General features: G+C 43.5%; 1 protein-coding gene across 1 annotated transcript; it reads left to right on the top strand.

The window, feature by feature from the left end:
- The first annotated feature begins 3,245 nt into the window (after positions 1–3,245).
- Positions 3,246–5,489, top strand: mafba (MAF bZIP transcription factor Ba). The gene has a single exon (XM_005740423.1). The coding sequence runs from the start codon at positions 3,688–3,690 to the stop codon at positions 4,912–4,914; it is 1,227 nt and encodes a 408-aa protein (XP_005740480.1). The 5' UTR covers positions 3,246–3,687; the 3' UTR covers positions 4,915–5,489.
- Positions 5,490–19,962: the final 14,473 nt, after the last annotated feature.

The following is a 19,962-nucleotide window of genomic DNA, read 5'->3' as shown; positions in this document are numbered from 1 at the left end:
TACTGCGCAATGAAGGCGTGTTTCAGAGGATGGAGCCGGGTCTGCCCGTCTGCTCTGCTCTTTTCTTCCTCCTGCATCAAAACGCATCAAAGCAGCACTTCCGAAAGCACCGTCTCCCCATCTCCATCCCTCACCCTCCCCGTCGCGGGCCTTCCAGCTCGGCTACCTCCCTTTTTTCTGTAACATTTCCAGCAACTTTCGAGAAAACCGTTAAAGTTTACGCGCGCCAGATAGCAAAAATATTCTGAAATAGAACCAAATATTTACCTTAGAGTTAAACAGAGAAGCTGATTCTGTTTCTAAAAGAAGGGGGGAAAGGTGTTCCTTATAATCACTCTGTCTTTCCATACAGATCGGGTTTGAGTTGAGATCCAACGGGTTTTGGCAGTGCAGCTTGGCCACCGGAGCGCAGATGCGCATGCATGGATAGGTCCTGAAGTAGAATAGAAATCCATATTTGTGAGGCGAATCATGTATCTTCCTATGGACAGACCACGGGCCTCCTGTGTGAAACCAGCGGGCCTGCTGCAGGTGTGAGATGTGAGCTGTGGGAAGCTGTGCAGCCTCTGCAGCCTCCATGCGTCAACTGTTAAATGTAACATTTTAAAGGTGATTTTATTTCTGTTATTCATTCCTAAAATCCGTAGGATGGGACTCTCATTAGGGGAGAATAAGCAAGCATCAACACTTTTTTTTCGCTGTCCATAAGCACACGGATCACTTAATAGATCATTAACCACCGATATGCTGCTGACATGGACGGTTTTTTACATCTCGTCTCTCCATTACAGCCCGTTATTACCGAAGGGGGAAAGCCGCCGCCAGGCCTGCCTGGATCTATTAGACGGTGGACTCTGGTTATATTTGAGAGCATTACAACCTAATGGGGCTGCCGCCGGGTCGGCCTCGCTGGAAAGAAGTTTTAAGTCGGCTGTGCTCGGCATGGCATGACTCGCTCAGGGCGCTGTTCAAGTTGGAGCTCAGGATTTAGAAGCTCGCCTGCAGGTGCAGGGAATTAACAGAGCACGATTGTAACTGGAATACTACCTGTATGTTTTTATATCTTGTGCTCGGGAAAGGGAATGCCTAGAATTTGAAGTTGACTACAGCAGTATGTGGTTATCAGGCGCTTTGAGCCTGAAAATAAAAAGTGGGTAGCGTGTGAGTTGGCTTGAGATGTTATAAAGATTCCGGATAATTGTGCATTATCGCTCGATAAAAGCTTAAAAAAAAGAAGAAAAAAAAGGAATAAACGGGATCCAGAGTCGCGGTAAAGTGCACTGCAGAGTGCATTTTTCTTGGATCAATACATCCCGTTATTAGAATGTGCCTTTTGTCCAAAATAATAAAGACATAAGCCTGTGATGACTGATAATAATAATAATAATAATAATAATAATAATAATAATAATAATAATAATAATAATAATAATAATAATGTTTGGCTAAAAGCTTCATCTTTTATCATCAGTTCTTCTGGGGACTATATCAATTTAACTTTTAGCCTTAAGTCCAAGACTATTTTCAAAGACATAATAAAACAAACATAAACTACATCACATCGAGTTATTATGGGTTGTTAAATATGAGGGTGATTTATGACAGAAGTTTGAGTCACAGTTCATCTATTGATACACTGCTACAGCTCAAAACTGATTAAGAATTTAAACTAAACAAATAAGCCCTTCATTATCGGATCTCATCTTTGGCAGCCTCCTCTTACATTGAGTCTGATCAATACGCTATGGTCGCGGCTGTGCTCAACCGTGGATATGAGGTGGAAACGAAATGATAATCCAATCGATCCTACAAACGGACTCATTTACAAGCAGTTTCTTTTTGCAGGGACGCGAGACATTTGCTCACACTCCCTTTTCCCCCTTCTTTCTTTCTCTGTTTTTAGCAGACAATTAAAATAAAGACCAGATCAATGACGCTTGCATACTTCCAGGGAAGATCTGACCCTATTTTGGCCAAACTACCTGTTAGAAAGTGAGTGTTAAAAATACACGCGTGACAGCGAGCTTGTCGGAGACTCGTGTGACAGAAATGAATTGCTGTCAGTCACAATTGCATGATGTGACCTTTGAAAGCAGCAATTAGCGCGGAGATGACGATCCAAACGCAAATTAAAGGGGAATGTATAGCAGAAGCGTCATCCACAGCTTCGTCGGTTCGTGCGTTGCCCACGCAGGGGCAGCCTTGAGCCTGTTTTCTGGCGAATCCGCTGTTTTGATACTGCCAGGAGTAAGACAAACGGTGCGAGCCAAAAGCAGCCTGATGTGCGAGTAACAGAGTCTGAACAAAGTCAACTTTGCTTTTACCAGACAAAAAGATATTTAATCCACGAATTTCATTATATAGAATACTGCAGTGGTCTGTTTTTTATTTGTTTAAACAATAAATTGGGATTTAAAAAATCCATAAATTAAAGTGGACCAGTATTGTCGCCAGTGAGAAGCAGATCTACATGTAAACCTTGAGACTTTATTGTGGTTCTTCGCTACAGTGAACATTAAAATGACGTATTTGTAGCTACAGCCTTAATATAGTTATTATACATTAAAGCGCCAGTGTGAAATTGTGTGTGGCAGAAAAATAGTCACGATTTAACTTTTAAGGTCGCTTAGAAACTGTCTTCTGACCTTGTGTTATCACCATGCTGCGTAATACAGGCTTGTATGTGACTGGTTATCTTTTGGGTTTTTGAAAGTTATAGACATGCAGCAAATAAACATAAACAAGACAACATAAGAAAATGATTCTTCTTGATCTCATTTTCAAGACAAATGAAGTTGTGTCTTGAACTATAATGCAGGAGCAGTGCCTGTGGTAAGTCCAATTTGTATTGTGCATCTGGAAACATCTGGAACAACTGACTACCTCAGAAATCTGCCTGAAATTCAACGTTTGGTGTCATTCTAAGAGTGTTGGACCATAAAGTGGCAGTTCTTTCACGTTTCTCTCATTTCAGACACGACTGAATACGAGGAGCAGCGCTTTACATCGAAGGCATTTCACTCCGCCACTTTCCACCGTTCTTCTACTTTTAGGGAAGTCGGTCAGCTGACTGTAGCTGTCAAGACTGGATCGAGCGCCCTCCTCTCCTTCGTCCCTCTCCTCTTTCTCTTCCTCTGTTTGAGCGCAAAGTCCTGTTCCCATTGGAGAACCGAGTGCTACCGAGCTCGACGTCACCAGGCGATATTAGTATAAAGCGCAAGGCTGGCTTCAAGCGCAGTCTGCTGGATACCAGAGAGTGGAGAGAGTGAGAGAGGCGAGCCTTTAAATCTCTGCGGTGCAGAGCTGGAAAAGCTGCTTCTCAGCGAAAATCAGACGCCCTATTTACACCGCTTACTCGCTCCTTTTATTTTCCTGGGGAAAAAAGGGACTTACAACCAAGAAATTTCAACGAGGACTGGTGCCCGTCTCAGCGAATTAACGTGGTATTTCTTTTGTTATTATTATTTATGTTTTTTCTTGTAAATGCACTTCTGCTGAAGGGACTCGGGTTTTACTTTTGCACTGAGACGCACAGCTTTCTACCTCCCGCCTGGTCTCTCTGCCAGATTATCCCAGCAGAAGTAGGCTATATGACGCAAACCGTGTGCAGTGCATTAGTCTGAAAGTTTTCCTCCACGACTTTTTTTTTCTTTTTTTCCTTTTTTTCCACCAACCACGCGCTGTTTCATGCTACAGCAAGTCAGTGCACAGCGGTGGAGGAGCCAAAAGAACTATTGCATGAAACAAGAAAGGAGAGAAGAGACGCTGATTAATAAGTCAGTTTTTGCGACGCTCGCCAACACTTTTGCATATCTGCAAAAGAGTCGCGACAACAACATGAGCGCAGAGCTGAGCATGGGGCCGGAGCTGCCCAGCAGCCCTCTGGCTCTGGAATATGTGAACGATTTTGACCTGATGAAGTTTGACGTGAAGAAGGAAGGCCTGGCCGGGCTGGATCGCAACGGGGTGCGCCAGTGTAACCGTCTCCAACCCCAAGGCTCTGTGTCTTCCACCCCTATCAGTACACCCTGCAGCTCGGTGCCCTCGTCGCCCAGCTTCAGCCCCACGGAGCAGAAAAGCCACCTGGAGGAGCTGTACTGGATGCCGAACAACGGGTACCACCAGCAGATAGACCCGCAGACGCTAAGCCTGACCCCGGAGGACGCAGTGGAGGCCCTGATTGGAGCGACAGCTCACGGCCACCCTCCGCCTCCGCATGTCCAACAGCAGCTGCAGCAGCAAGGCGCTTTCGAGGGCTACAGGGGCCCGCATCACCACCACAGCCATCACGGCCACAGCCAGCAGCATCATCACCCCTATGCGGGGGGCATCCCGCACCACGCCGAGGAACTTTCTGGGCACCCGGGCGGACACAGCCACCCACATAGCCAGCATCATCATCACCACAGCCAAGACCCCGACAGCCCATCTCCGGTGTCCCCAGAGTCCCACCAGCCGCTGCACCATCACCGCCACCATCATCACCACCATCCGCACGGCCACCTGAGCCAGTCAGCGGCGCACCACAGCTCCGGGGGCGGACTCAACGTGGAGGACCGTTTCTCCGACGACCAGCTCGTATCCATGTCGGTGAGGGAGCTCAACAGACACCTACGGGGCTTCAGCAAGGACGAGGTGATCCGCCTCAAGCAGAAGAGGAGGACCCTGAAGAACCGGGGCTACGCTCAGTCCTGCCGGTTCAAGCGGGTGCAGCAGAAGCACGTGCTGGAGAACGAGAAGACGCAGCTGATGAACCAGGTGGAGCAGCTGAAGGCGGAGATCACCCGGCTGGCGAGGGAGAGGGACGCCTACAAACTCAAGTGTGAGAAACTGACGGGGTCGGGGGCCAATAACGGGTTCCGCGAGGCTGGCTCAACCAGTGACAACCCTTCATCACCAGAGTTTTTCATGTGAGTTGCCATAGCCTTTTTCTTGTGAACCCTCCAACTTACTCAACAAACAACCCCCACCCCCACTCCACCACCCCCCGACACCTTTACTTTCTGACTGACTTTGCTGATGCGCAAACGATAATAATCCACACCTCCCATACTGTTTGATTATATTAATAACGGTAACAATTATATTCATATTAGACGAGTAATCCATCAGATAGTATTCTCATATATAATCATCTCACCATCCACGTGTCAACTGAGATACAAAGAGCAATGTAGAGTGTCCGATCAGTCGCAGCATCTTTGTAGATTAGTTGCTTGTAGTGAAGAGACTTTTGTTTTTCTTCTTCAAAGAAGAGGAGCGACTGATGAACTTTTTTTGTTTGTTCGTTTGTCTCTCACTTGAGGCTCCAGCTTTTAAATCACCTGTAAGTAACGTGGGACGGCGTAAAGCAGTTGTATTTTTGCTGACATTCTTATGAACCAACAAGCAGGCCCGATCTCACAGCCTGCAACTCACCAGACTCACATTCGACAAGTGGACCCGAAATCTGAAGAAAAAATTAACAAATGAATCTTAAAAAAAAAAAACATAAAAAAAACGGGACACCACTTTATGCAAATTTATCTTCCGTCTACTAACCCGTCACGGGAGGGGACATTTTATGCAACATCTCATTGATTTATTGCCTGCTTGGTTATATTCGAATATATATTGAAAACAAAACAAAAAAATCTGCATTAAATATTAATCCTGCATGCTGGACATGTACGGTAATAATTTCTATTTTGTACCTTCATCTTCTCGTGTATATTAAGAGCATGTTGTTGATCTGCGCTTTTTTGGGGGGTGGGGGTGGGGGGTTAGAGAAATGCAGCGGGGACAGAACAGCAGGACTGGCGGTGCAGTATCATGGTGTGGGCTTCTTTTTCTTTTTTGGGGGGGGCTTGTAAATATTATGCAACCGCGAAAACTGCACAACAAGATTGAGGAGGCTGGTTTGTACTTCTTTCTGTGTGTTGTGTTTTTATTTCATTTGTTATGATTTTTTTATCGTGTTGGGTATTGTTTGAAAGAGGAGTGCATTTGTTTTCCCAGTTGCATTTAAATACAGCAAAACTGTGTCAAGTGCACTTTTTTGGATAATGATTTGCGAGTTTTTCATTTTGAATTTTGTGCAGACCCCCCTCCAGGAAAGACATACTATGATGTAATACTGCAATAATATTAAAGGCAGGCCTCAGTGCGAACTTTTAAGAGTAGTATTTAGGACGCATGTTGTGTGAGGCAGAGGAGACAAGCATGTGACCACGACATTATTCAAACCAGATTACGCAGAGTTTATACTCCATTGCACCGAAGGCTGGATACCGCGTGTATTAACACTCTGCTATTTTCACACTCAGTGTAGCTTTTATGGCACATATTCAGTGGGGCGAGGTGTTATCTGCATTTCTAAACAAATTAGAACCAAACAAGTCCAAATATTTCTCATCATAATTGGCAGCCACCTGTAGCCCCCCCCCAACTCCATTCGACCAGATGTTGATCATTTATATTTTACGCAATATTTAGAAAATTCGCAGTTACGATTTAGATAACACGAATGTTTTTGATAGAAAGTTTGAATATTAATGTTCTATGTTTTTCCTGATTTTTTTCTGCCGGTCAGTAAAAAAAGGGGATCCAGGTTGTGCAAAGTCTCAAAATGAAAACAATGTGTATGTTATGTAATACTTTTTTTCTTTGTTTTATTATTATTTGATGATTCTGGTTCTGCTGGCCAGATGCATAGTTAAAAGTTTTTATTTTAATGATTTAAATTAAACTGTCAGATCATATCGATTAAAGCATGGTGCTTGCATTGAAACTGTTGTTGAAAAGTCATGCATTTAACAATCTTTGGTTTGTTACTGATTCAACTGTGTTGAAATCGAACTGAAACTGCAGCAGCGGGTTGTTGTTTTGTTTTCACAAATTTCATGTACTTGGCGATGATGGGGATCAACTTTCAATCCTGTTTATATAAATAATAGTAACACTTAAATTTGAACTGTTCCATTCAGGCTGGTTTCTGTTTTGTCTCTTTTTGTTGTTTTTTGGAAGAAATTGTTTCCTATTTTGCTTATTAAAGTCATTGAAATGGCAATAATTACCTCTCAGACTTTATTATTTTTTTCGTTTTCACATTTAAGGATCTGTGACAAAATCATTCTGTCATATAAACAACAGCATACTAGCGGTAATTAAAGCTGCCACGCAGTGTAACGACAGTAACAATATGAATCTTTAAAAAGTTTGCTAATGCCCTGAAAAACATTTAAAATTATTTTTTCCCTTTAAGAGCTAATTTGCACTAATCAAGCAGTTTCCGTTTCATTTGCACTTTGTCTTCATTTTTATTTTCAGACTTAAAAACAAAGTGCAAACTTTGGATTAAAGCCCACTGGCCTGCAGTGATTAGATCACCGGGTATGGTAGTTTATGTGCCGCTGCAGGGAGATTCCTATACACGCTGCTCTGCTGGCATGCTGACTTCTGCAGAAACCCCGCGCCGTAAAAGGAGATCTTTGACCTTGCAATATACCGGAGAAGAGATGAAAACCTCAAATTTACATTAAGTGTTACAATAATTTTCATTCTCACCGTGCATGGCTTTGAATACACTTAAAGGCTAAATCTAACTGGTTCTTACAAATTAGAATCTTAAAAAAAAAGTCCGACCCTGTCGCCTAACGCGCGGAGCAAGGCCTCAGTTTCAAAATAATCCCGTGTGCGCCCGCGGGTGTGATATTTTTACGGTTAACGGTAATGGAATTTATTATTGCCATGTGTCAACACACTTGCTATACCTCGGAAGTCTGTCTTCACTTCTGATTATTGCTGCATGCAAACACTTGAGCAAAGTATACAATTCTGGTATTTTGTTGATTTGCCTTAAAACAAACTAAATAAATGAAAACACACTCTTGATTTTAAGGCGCAGTATATATACACATCAAAAGCACCGTCACTCTTCAATGTGCATGTCCTGACAGTACGATGATAGAAGCAGAGAAGAAGAAGGGAGTAAGTGTTGATCTGGTCCCGGTCTAGAGTTTCTGGTGTCAGAACATTATCTGCCCCATGTCTGCACATTCTCAAGGACAAAACCGCTAGGAAGGAATCAACCAATGAGACTCAAGGAAGGCAAGTCTAGTTTACATTCTCCCCTCTCTCTCCCTCTCTCTCTTTGGACAGCCACCAGCAGCCTGGGGCCATGAGTGCAACTGGGGTCAACCAGGAGAAAGAGGCCTTTAATATGTGATTTTAATTGAACATAACAAAAACAACTGAATAGGCTTATCTTTATCCCGATTCTTTTCTTCAGATTTTTCATAAACGTCACTTCATGAGTGAATCAGATCTAAACAGGTTATGTAAAGAATCATATTATGACTTCAGCACTCAAAATGTGCATGAAACTCAGCTGGATGCATGGAAAAGAAAAGGGGAAAGAGTCTGGAAGCGCTCGCTGAGACACAGAGGGAAATAATCCAGCATTAATATCAAATACATGACGAAGTTTACCAATTTCATCGCAGAGGCTTAAATTCTATTTCCGCCACATGTATGATAAACCTCTGAAAAGCAACGCATCAACATTGGACAGCATAAAAAAAGATGATCCTAAAAAATATTACGGCAATCTGATTTATGTCTAAAAAAATCTGAAAACCTGAGTACATTATTACACTATTTTTTGCTCACATGATTCCTGACTGCATTTTATGTGCATTATTAACAAGCTGCAGCGATAACATCTCAAAGGGAACTTTTTGTCATATTCTTGCCTGCAGAGAGTGATTTAAAATTTTGCGAAGAAGAGCGTCTTTCATTGGGGACTGTGTGTATTTCACAGAAATGTGTGATGATAAATTGGGGAAAGGATAAAAAAATATGAGCGAAAAAGGCAGAGGTTGAAACTACGAGAGCGCATCAGCATCAACCTCAGCTCAGCGGAAGAGCCAAGGACACAGGGACCTGGCGTACTGTAATGATTTTAGTCTCCAATCACACATTCATGCCCCCCCACAGAGATCCTATCTGCATTCAGCCCGCTCTGCCAGCCTCCACCTTCAGCTCCTTGTATCCGCAGCGGCAGCATCAAGCAGTCCGGGACAGCAGCCTCAATCATGGCATGCTTCTGTTCATCGCCCGGACCTCACGACATTTTTATGCTCCAGTCAGCTTCAGCAGGTTAGCTCCTTTTATAAGCTCTCCAAGCATTAGCCTCAACCCAGCTGCACGCATTTTTAGAGCCTCTGAAGAGTGTGTGCTCACTGCTGCTTCCTCTATGCAGACTTGAACTCAAACCATGAACTCATTTGCATCTTTCATCATTTAGGAAAAAAAAGAGGGGATCTTTTTTTTTGTGCTAATTTTACCACACGCTGCTCAACTGAGAGAACCACATTTAGTTATTTTTAATTACCACCAGCATAGCTTGAGCTTTGTATGTATTATCATGTTCATTAATTTAAACGTGGAATAAATCCCATTCAGATATATTGCTCACACACAGAGACACACATGTGCACAAGCAGTCTAGCCCACTTCCACACTAGCAGTCCATTCACTGTAATTGGAAGTTACTTTGCTGCTACTCTAAATCACAGTGATTTCCTGGGAAATTACAGCAGGCTATTTTCAAGGGACACACACACACACACATACACACACACAAAAGAGCATTAACCAGTTACTGAGACTGTTTTTGGATGTGTTAGTATTTACCTACCAATACAAACACATTGAGAATAGAAGATGAAAGAAATATGTTGTTTCATCTCTCTATTTTCTGCTTTCCTCTTTAGCGTTGAGTGCTGTCAGATTCTTCTTGGCACTGGAAATGTTTGCTTTCTTCCCAAATATGCTGAGGGGATCTCCCAGTTACATCAGTACACTGGACGCGAGTCAGTGGCAATCAGTCTTCAGCATCTTCTCCTCATCTCTCCCTCATCTCCCTCGTCATCCTTCCCTTCATCTACTCCCCCTTCAGTCCTCGGACGAGGCCAGCCAAGTCTGGAGTTCAGATAGTGACAGCGTCACAGCATCTGTTATTCATCTTCAGCATGTTATGCATCATGCACGCAAACACAAAAACACACACGGATGCACATTCTTAAATAATAACATACACACACATTACATCATTCCTCTGGTAGATATCACACAGATTGGTGCAGGTAGTATAAATATATTTCCTTATGTCATGTGATCCGGCACATGCACACACAGACACATAGACAGACACTTGACACAAAATATGGGCTTTCCAAATACTTCCACATTCACACTGTGCTGTTATTACACCAACTTAAATGATAATACGTCAAAAGGCTCAACTTTCACCTGACTGTAGATGGGAAAGAGCTACTTTTTTCCCACTGACCTCGTCAACCACACTCTCTCGTTGTGATGAATTTGTACCTTCATGGTCACAACCAGTCAATGGTCTGTATGATGGATACCTATAGCCATGGCCGCAGTGAGTCGATGAAAGTGACCCATGTGTACATCTCTGCTTCCGGGATGTGAAACCCAATTCCGGGTGGGATTGATCCATGTCTGGCCACTGCGGGGATAAGGCCAGAGGGAGAAGATAAGAGCAGACACAGAGCAGTCAATGATACGTTTGACCATCAACCTCTACTGCAAACAGGATGCTGTAGTAACTTTTAAAGGTATACAGACCGCATGTCACCAGGTCATGTAAAAGGAACTTGCTGCTGTTTAAGTGCTGTGGCTGAAAAGCACTGGTGGAGGAAGCATTCAAGTTTCTCCACGTAAGCCGTACATGCCACTTATTTGAGCATATTAGTAAAAAACAAAACACATAAGTATAAAACTTGTATGGATTCCTAATGCTATAACTCTTGTACTTGTTTTGTGCTTAAATACTGATTATTCACAATATTGATTACTGAGTTTTAAACCAGTGATTAGACAAAGTAAGCTATTTTAAAACATCATCTTGGGCCCCAGGAAGCTGATTTCTACCAATCAATAGAACAAGCAAAAGAAAAAATCAAAAACAATCCTTTGAGAAATGGGTAGCAGTCAGCTAATTCTACAGAGAACAAGCTCTGTGTCTGTGTGTTGTGCATGTCGACTGTATCATCTCCACCTTATGTACTGCGCTCTGGCCTGTTGTCGCCCCAAGATGTGAGGTAAATAATTGAATGGATCCATTAATAAATAAAGTGCAGGGGGTGGTGGGGAGGGGGGATGAGGGCGAGAAGCGAGACGGGAGAGACAGGTCACTCATTTTTACAATCACTGTTCGGGGGAGTGACATGGCTGCACACGCGCTGCCACTTCTCCCTCTCTCTCTGTGCTCTCTTTCTCTCTAGCAGGTGTCTGGACGTAGCGAATACTAGCGATACTGAACTGTGACCCAAAAGCTGTGAGCAGGATGTAGCATTTCAGCACATTTCCTCTCCGATCCACCAGGACAAGCCTACTTCCTGTAAAACAGGTGGAGGGAGGTAACATGGAGCCGCCCCCACAGATCAAACCAAGCCTATTTGAGCCCAGCCAACCTATTTTCCAGTATGCACCGGTAAATTCCAGCTGGTACTGGTTATTTATATATGTTATAAAACACTATTTAATGTAAAAACCTGCCAAGGGAGCAGCAACTGGAAAGGTGAATATGAAGCTGTGGTTTTGAGCCATATAGAATTTTAAGGGTATAATTATCAGCTACTGAGAGGCTGTAGTAGTTTGTTGAAAGTGTATGTTTCCTGTTACAGTAGCTGCCTTTTTTGGCAATATTTCTATCGTAACCTAGTCCTGCTCTGTAAGTATACCACCATTGTGCCACAGTTTTGTGTTTGTTACTACCTCTGCTTGTCTGTTGTGTGGGAAATAAAGATGTTTACAAAGATGCAAACCAGAGCAAACTGGTCAAGCTCTGCAGAAACCAGTCATTAAAAATAACATCACATTTCATACTTGCCCAGTAAGTTTTTTTTTCTGTCTTTACTAATTCCACACTAATGCCTTCTACTTTCTCTCTAACCCATTCACCTCATTCTCGCATTTGCTTTCTTGCTTTTACCCTTGTTTTCTCTTTCGCTTGGCCTTCTTTTTTATTTTACAGCCTGATCTCTATTTAGATTTCCTCGTTTGGAGTTGCCACAACGCTCCCCGCTGCCAACATCTGTAAGTGGTTTGCAGGCAAGAGACACTATGGAAAAACATCAAAAAAAAAAAAAAAAGGGCATAATGGGTCTCCTCTACTAGGGTTAGAGAGAACGGAGGCTGTGAGAAGGATACAAACTGCACTGGGATCATGCACAGAAGAAGGCGGCTGGCTGTGCTCTGTCTCGCTGAGGGTATGTATGAAGACAGCTGTGGAGCGACATGTCTGAATCACTGTGAAGCATTACAACTATGTAATATTCTGCACAGTGCCGGCAATAAATGCATACCTGCTCATAGAGTACTGTAGCTTATACTGGGTGGAAGTTCTTGGGACCCCACAGTTGAGGTTTTACTGCGGATTGACCTCAATCACGTGTCAGGTTTTAGGCAGATTGGACTTAAGCTGCAGCACTTTTAAAGAGATTATGTTATTGTAAGCGATTAGGGGAAGTAGATACATTGAAGGGAGCTAATGAGGGGTTTCTCCCCTCCCCAGCTGCCAGCCTAATTCAGTGCTCACTGTCCTGTTGATAATACACACTACAATAGTATTACTGTGGCATTAGAGGCTTTACAATGTTGTGGCACTGAGAGCTACTCTGTTGACAGTGTGGTAGGTGTTCAGAGCGTTGTTTATCGCATTGCTATAACAGTCTATTGTGTTTTTCATGAGCATGCGGCTGCTCTTTATACATATGTGTTTGGGGGGAGGGGGTGGGGGGAGGCTTTGTGTGTACAGTAGGGTCTCATTAGGTAATGAGGATGATTACGCTGCATTAGGTGGTGGAGAAGAGAGGCAACAGCCACAGGGTGGGAGGGGAGAAGGAACATGTGTCTGTGATTTGCGGCATAAGCACATACCATTTAATTGACACAAGCTCTCTGTGTCTGCTGTGTCCTCTCCATGTCTGCTTGGCCCTCTCTGTCCTTGACTCGGAGGGCAGAGAGACAGATGTGGTGTGAAAGGGGCGGAGTAGGGGAATTCAGTGAATGTGGAAAGGTACCGGGCTGAAAGTCGGCTGCAGTTAGAGGTAGAGTGGAATATTGGATGTGTCTCACTGCTCTGTAGGGCAATCTGCTGCAACTATGAAAGGCAACTTCAGAAGTCCCTGTGATATTGCGTAATTAATGCTATATAACTCCTCTAAAGGAAGAAGCAGAGAGACTACCAGAGTATTTCCCCAATACTAAGGGGGCATTTGGCTGAATGTGTGAATACAGGCTTCCCTCACTACTCCCCTTCTATAAGTAGGCAGGTATTTTTACCCTGGATAAAGTGCTGACCCAGTCTCAGGTAATTACACCCCTATTGGGCTTTGGCACAGACAAGTCAGGGCGGTGCTGAGTGCACCTTACACCCCGGCGACGGGTAAACCACACTTATCTCACTATTTACAAGCAAGTATAGAGCCTTGCTCCACATGAGAGACAGGGAGGAGGGCATACCTTGGCAAAGACAGGAAACCTTTCCCCTGGAAGCAGTCGACTGACATCCCATCCCCCATTAAACAACACAAAAAGGGACACAAAAGCAATGAAACTATATTCCATATTTATGCAGAGGGTGTAACAACAGAAGAAACACGTATATGGCCTAACTGAGGGATCCTGGCAATATTGTGCCAGTGTGTGGCACATTTCCTGGCAAAGATTCAATCCAGTAATCCCTAAGAGGGTTAGGCATGCTCTAATCACTTCTAACATAATGAAGCCGAATGTTCATGAATGATGGATATCTTTCTTGGAAGCAACAGAACAACAAAAGGAAAAAAACAATGCTTCTATTAACATGTCAGGGTGGGATGATATCTCTAAATGTCACGAGGAGCATGATACTGGCTGTTTTTTTAGACGGAGCTGTTAATAACATCAAGTATGAAGGAAGTTCAGGTCTGCAGCCTGGCACAATGCCAACAGAACCTGGAGGCATTTGGACCAAATTCAGGCTCATCTTTATGCTGAACTACAAATAATAATCCTTAATAACCAGAGTTGTAATTAAATATGAAAACTATAATAGGGTGCGCACTGATATATTTTTGTCCTTGTTTTGGCACATTAACAGGTTGCAACTTGCTCATTTGATAAGTTGGCTTTGTACAGACAGTTGCAGAGACCTAAAAGAATCAGAAAGGTTAAGCTTACATTCACAAGCTTCTACAGTTTCCAGGTAAATTTGCATTATATAACAACTCTGAACGTCTTTCTTTGTTTTGCAGTCATGCATTCTCAAAACAAGGCAACCTTTGCAGTCAACTTGTAAATTGATAAAATGGGGAAAAAAACATTTAAAACACCGGCATCAGGATGAGAAAGATTCGTTTTTTTCTTATGCCTCAAAGGTTATGGTCTTAATCAGACTACGTAAAACTTTCAAGCAACTGTTTTACACTAGCATAAAAGCTAAACTAAAATGATGACGGTACAAAAAGACTAAGCAGCACAGGATAAAGTAATTATGTTGGATGATTCACTGATGGCAAACATACCTTGTCTTGTCTGAAACATTGTTCAGAAGATCATATTCGTAAATTCTTAACCTTTATTTTATGCATAGCAATCAACATACCTCCAAGAGAAGATCTGCATCAGAACCAGTGAACATGTGCTCTTCAGAGTGTCTTTGAATAAAACGGGGGATCTTTACAAGACACTTTCTCTAGTATCTTTAATATATCTTCTCTCCAATTAAATGCAAGTTCTATGGAAACTATGTGCTGTGTGCTGCTAGGCAAGGAAGAGACTAAGGGAAATGGCTGTGGTCAGACCATAGTCCTTGAAAGAGGAGGGAAGTGCCAAGCAAGGAGAAGAAGACGGAGAGGAAGAAAAGAAAAACGAAAAAGAGCTTTCTGAATTTGAATGATTTACCTATAAATGCACACATATGGGCATGCTCATGCACACACAAAACGCACGCACAGAGACATGCACATGCACAAACACATGCATGCACTCTGGCAGCTGAGGTGCTGTGTGTAATAATACACTGATGGGAATGTGCCACTGCACGTTAATTCTCCCTTCACGCTTGCGTTGAGGAACACAGAGCCTCTAATTGATGCTAAAACAAACTGCTGACCCAAACTCAGGATGAAGGTCTGTCACTGATGCACACAGAGAAACACACACTCCTGCCTGCACAAACTATGAAGTGTACTATTTGCACCCCAATTTCACAAAAACTGAACATGCACAACTCCAATGGAACAAATCTGAGGTTTCCTAAACTGTCACACACTTTTGCGTTCTATAAGAGGCTTATAGGTTCAGAGCTTGAAAGTCATCCACCACATGAACAAGAATAAGATGCCTAGGTGGCAATCTGCAATGTCCTTGGATTTCTGGAGGCACATCTGGGAGTCCGTGTGCACGCTTGCATTAGGAGTACCTTCTGGAGGGTGGTTGGGGGGCCTTGAGAAAGTAAACTCTACTCATCCTTTTCACATTCAAATACAGTCATACACACATACACACATGACGCCGCTAAAGGAAGCTCCAGAGAGGCACAACGAAGCCTTTGTGCGGGCCAGATTTCTCATGTCTCCCCGCTCCAGCACACAGATAGATCATCTCAGTATAGCCCTCTGTCTGAAGGGCAAGTGCATGCACGCCTCAGAGACAGAAAGAGGGAGGGAGAAAGACAGTGGAAGAGTGCGAAAAAAAGTTACAACCCAAATCACTTCTTTCCTTTCTCTTTTAATACTTTCCCCCCTTGTCTCTTGTCTCCCACATCTTTCCCCCTCTTTCTCCCACTCCCTCCATACCCTCCCTCTCTCTCCGCAGAGGAATCCAGTCTCTCCACTGGGATTGGAGCTCTTTGAAGGTGATCCAGAACTGTACTGCTTGCTGCCTCTGCTCTCCTCCCTCTCTGCCCTACCTCCCTCACCCTCCACCCTCCGCTGCCACCCCTCAGCCCTCAGGGGGCCTGGATCCTGCTCAACCAAGAGCAGCCGTGCTCCAAATCCAGGCCCGGGCTTAGCACTCCTGCCGCAGGCCTTGCTCGCTGTCCCGCTGCACCACAGAGAAACAGAGAGGTGGGAGGCCTGAGGAGACAGGACCATGGGTGGGTGGGAGAAGGGGGAAAGTAGGCGTTGGGAGAAGCAAGGCACGTGTGTTTGGTCACATTCACATTTGGCATTTTGGAGAAAGAGATTAGGAAGGAGATGTAATTGCAACTCTCCCTCCTTCCCAAATATCTCTCTTTTTTCCTCTTCTCCTTCACATAACTGTTTATTTTCCTTTTCATTTCATCCTTACGCTCCCTCCCTTTTTCCATCCCACTTCCCCTGTTCCCTCCATCCCAAGGGCAAGCTCTTCACACACTCGTCAGACTGGTTTCTTTGGCACACCTCGCGCACACAAACACACACTTTTGGGTGCCAATATACGTTCAGACACATAGCTCTTCACTTTAACTGAGGGTCCGTTACTCAATTTCTCAGAACTGAGAAGGAAAAGACAGAGAATGACAAACAGACAGAAAAAAAGAAAAAGAAAAGGGAGGCCGATAAAGAGAGGGAGTGAACTGGAGGGATGTGCATTCCTTTGGCTTGCCTGGCTCGGGAGCACAGGAGACGTGTTGCTGGCTGTTCAGTTTATTATCCCCAAGCCATATGGGTTGGCAAGCTTTTGGGGTGTGGTGGGATTCATGTGTGTTTGTGTGTGAGCAGGGTAAGGCAGCAAGTGTGATTATACCTACAGTATGTCTTTTATCACCTGCAGTATGCATCTGTGTGTAGTCTAGGCCACAATAACCTAAGGAACCACATTTTCAGATTAGAGCTTTCACTAAAACATTGAGAGTTTCCAGCACATTTCAGCCTACATAACAATACACCACACATGCACACATGAGTAAATTTACACGACCTGATTATTTCAGTCATTTGTGGTTTAAATTGTAACTTAATGATAATCACATGATGGTATGGTATCATGCAGTGTGTTTTAATACTGCTTCCTTTAAGATTCAAGTATATTTAGATTTATTGCAACTGGAATCGCTGTAAAATGTTAGGAGAAATTGGGTCATCGTCCTTTCTCGCAATTAGCTAGTCTGCTTGGTTTAGGTGAAAGTTCTGCCTGGATGGAGCTTACACATGCTCACTGTGAATCCACCGTACAACTACCTACACTATCCTCACATGCATGCAATCAGACATTACATGGACTTCAGAGCTGGCTTCAAGATTGAAGCTGATTTGTAAAACTAATTCCTACAAAGAGCAGTTTAGGCATTCATTTTACTGATCATCTTTGTTTACTTTAAACATCTAGGTGGGTTGAAGCATTTAAGAGATCAGTATGATCAACTGACTGCCCGTGCTGAAGTTCTAAGCTTTGACTTTCTGTGCTTTGGATACAATCTGGAAATCCATCAGCTAGTTTGTTGACTCGGTTCGATTTCAGAAAACACAACCCCTCTTTCACTCTTCATATGGACTCTTTGCCTTCATGCAACCAGAGCCTACTCAAACATAACCGGTCAACAGATCTCAAACTACAAGCAGACTACAAAGGAAAGCTTCCCTTAGATATAAAAAAGTTCACTGTCATTTTCTTTGCCGTTCTGTTTTTTTAGCCATTTGACTGAAAATGACCAGTCTTGTTTTGCAGGAGGTCATGGTTAGTCAAAACACAAATACACTGTGTTGCCTATGGCTGCTTCAGAAGAAAAGGCACTTGAGGCTTATATCAATTATTTCAATATCTCACTGATGTTTCAAGTACAATATCATGTACATTTAAAACCAGAACACTAACAATAAAAAATCATGGTTTGATATCTGAAAATTTGACTGCAAATAGAAGGAATGGCTAAGACCAGAGTAGGCTAGAGTGAACCAGTGCAACGTCACAAGAGTCAGCAGCATGTGTGTGTGTGTGTGTTTGTGTGTGTGTATACGTGTGTGAAGAAGGCACAAGCTATCTATAGCCTGTGTATCCCTGGGGATTTGAGTCTTAAACTCCATATTCATGACACATCACTGTGGGGATTAGAAGGGCATCATCAGATAGAGGGGCTTACGTCAGCGGACACACACACACACGCTCACACTCAGAAAATAACAGACACACTCTCAGCATCAGTCTCACCCAGGAAAGCACAGCATATACACTGTCCAGGAAGCTCTTTACTTATTTCTGAAGGAAGTGCCTTTCTTTCACACGTGCACATTATAAACCATTGATAAAACAGAGAGGACTCTTCTCTACATCTACAGCTCGCTGCGTATGGCAGAGTCACCAGAATGACTGCTCTGTTTCACTAACCCAAATAGTTCGCTGATAACTTGAGCAGCGATTATTTGCCTATTTGAAACTAAAAGCATCTAGTGTCCGACTGGCTATGCCAATTTAAACACTCTGAGTTGGACCGGGGAGTGCAAATTGTTGAGAAGAGAACAAACCAAAATGTGTGAGAGGAGACGGAGGTGGGGCCGTGCAGGGGAGTTGATTAAGGCCAAACCACGTGGAAGTCGATCTGCAGGGGAGGCGGAGAGGGAGGGGGCGTTAGCGCAGGCAGCACGGGTCTGTGTTGTGATTGTTTGTTCGTGGCGGCGTGTGCATCCATGTGTGTGTGTTCTTATCTCTTCTGGTCCACAGCAGCAGGAGCATCAGAGGAAGCGTGGCCTTTCCTTCCTGTGCCTTTCACACTGTCACAACACACATGAGCCATAAAACTCTGTGGCTCCATCCAACATATAGAGAGGAAGACAGCAAGAGAGGCAGACGGGTTAGCCAGCGAGTGTAGAACATGTGTGCAGGATTTATGGTGTGCAGCACATGTCATTTAATTGACACAATGGCCCTTTTCTGTTTCTGAGAAGAAATACAGAGACATTTGAGGGCAGGATTTAAGAAAGAGCTGAGGTGAATGAGGAGGAAAAGTGGCAGTTGCAGCAGTAGAGGGTACTGGGGCAGTGGATGTTCAGTATGGGCTGGTTCACTCCACAGGGGAGCTGAGGAAGGACACCTCTCTACCCTATATTCTGCACCTGGCATTCGACTCTGGCAGCCAGCCATTCGCCCATTCCCCCATTTTACCCTGTGCTACTACCCATCCATTTCTCAGCAAACATCTAAGTCATCCTTCTCAGTCAGTTACACAGTGGTGGATAGCACTATCACTCACTGACTGCAATGCACACTGAAGCCAGGGAGGCTGAAAAATCAAATAACTGGGCTCATATTTGCATGTTTAAATGATCATTTCATGGTAATTATCCCATGTTTGACCTAATTATGTATTATTTATTACTCTTTGAATGAATAACATCATCATCGAGAGAGAAACAGTGTGGTTGCTTGTACCTGACTGCAGTGTATGGTAATTCAACATGCATTTGTAGTCAGTCTGAACTGGTGAGGATGTTTTTCTTAACAGATTTTTGTTGGAAAAAATGATCTAAAGGATGAAAAGGTTGTCTCACCTCCAATTATGACATTCACCTTTTTTGCACTAATCTAATGTCGAGCTACACACAGGAAAGGCTTGCAAATGACATATAACGTCTCCCTCAATCACACCAATACGTTTGATTTTAAAAGGCCTACACTTTGTAATCTACTGTCTTTAAACTATCAAATCAACAGCTCCAGGCTTAAAAGTGGGCAGGCCTGAAGCCTGAAGATGGCTCTTCTGTGTAGAACAACAGCTGTGCCCTGAATTAACATAACCCTGAGAAGGGGCACGAAAATAAATAAGTGCAGAAACCACTGTGTAGAAACTTCTCCAACTGTCTGTTGAGGCAAAGTCCATCTGTTAACTCCATATCTATTTAGGTCTTGCATCAACCATAAATTGCAAAAAGTAGTACTTCTGAGTCACAAGTTCACAAAATCGGTGATGTTCTGTGCAGTTAGTTTGGT

Source organism: Pundamilia nyererei, unplaced genomic scaffold, assembly GCF_000239375.1.
Source record: "Pundamilia nyererei isolate P.nyererei 1_Seehausen unplaced genomic scaffold, PunNye1.0 scaffold00100, whole genome shotgun sequence".
Taxonomy (NCBI): Eukaryota; Metazoa; Chordata; class Actinopteri; order Cichliformes; family Cichlidae; genus Pundamilia; species Pundamilia nyererei.
The sequence above is the reverse complement of the archived record's forward strand: the minus strand, read 5'-3'. Positions and strand labels throughout refer to the sequence as shown.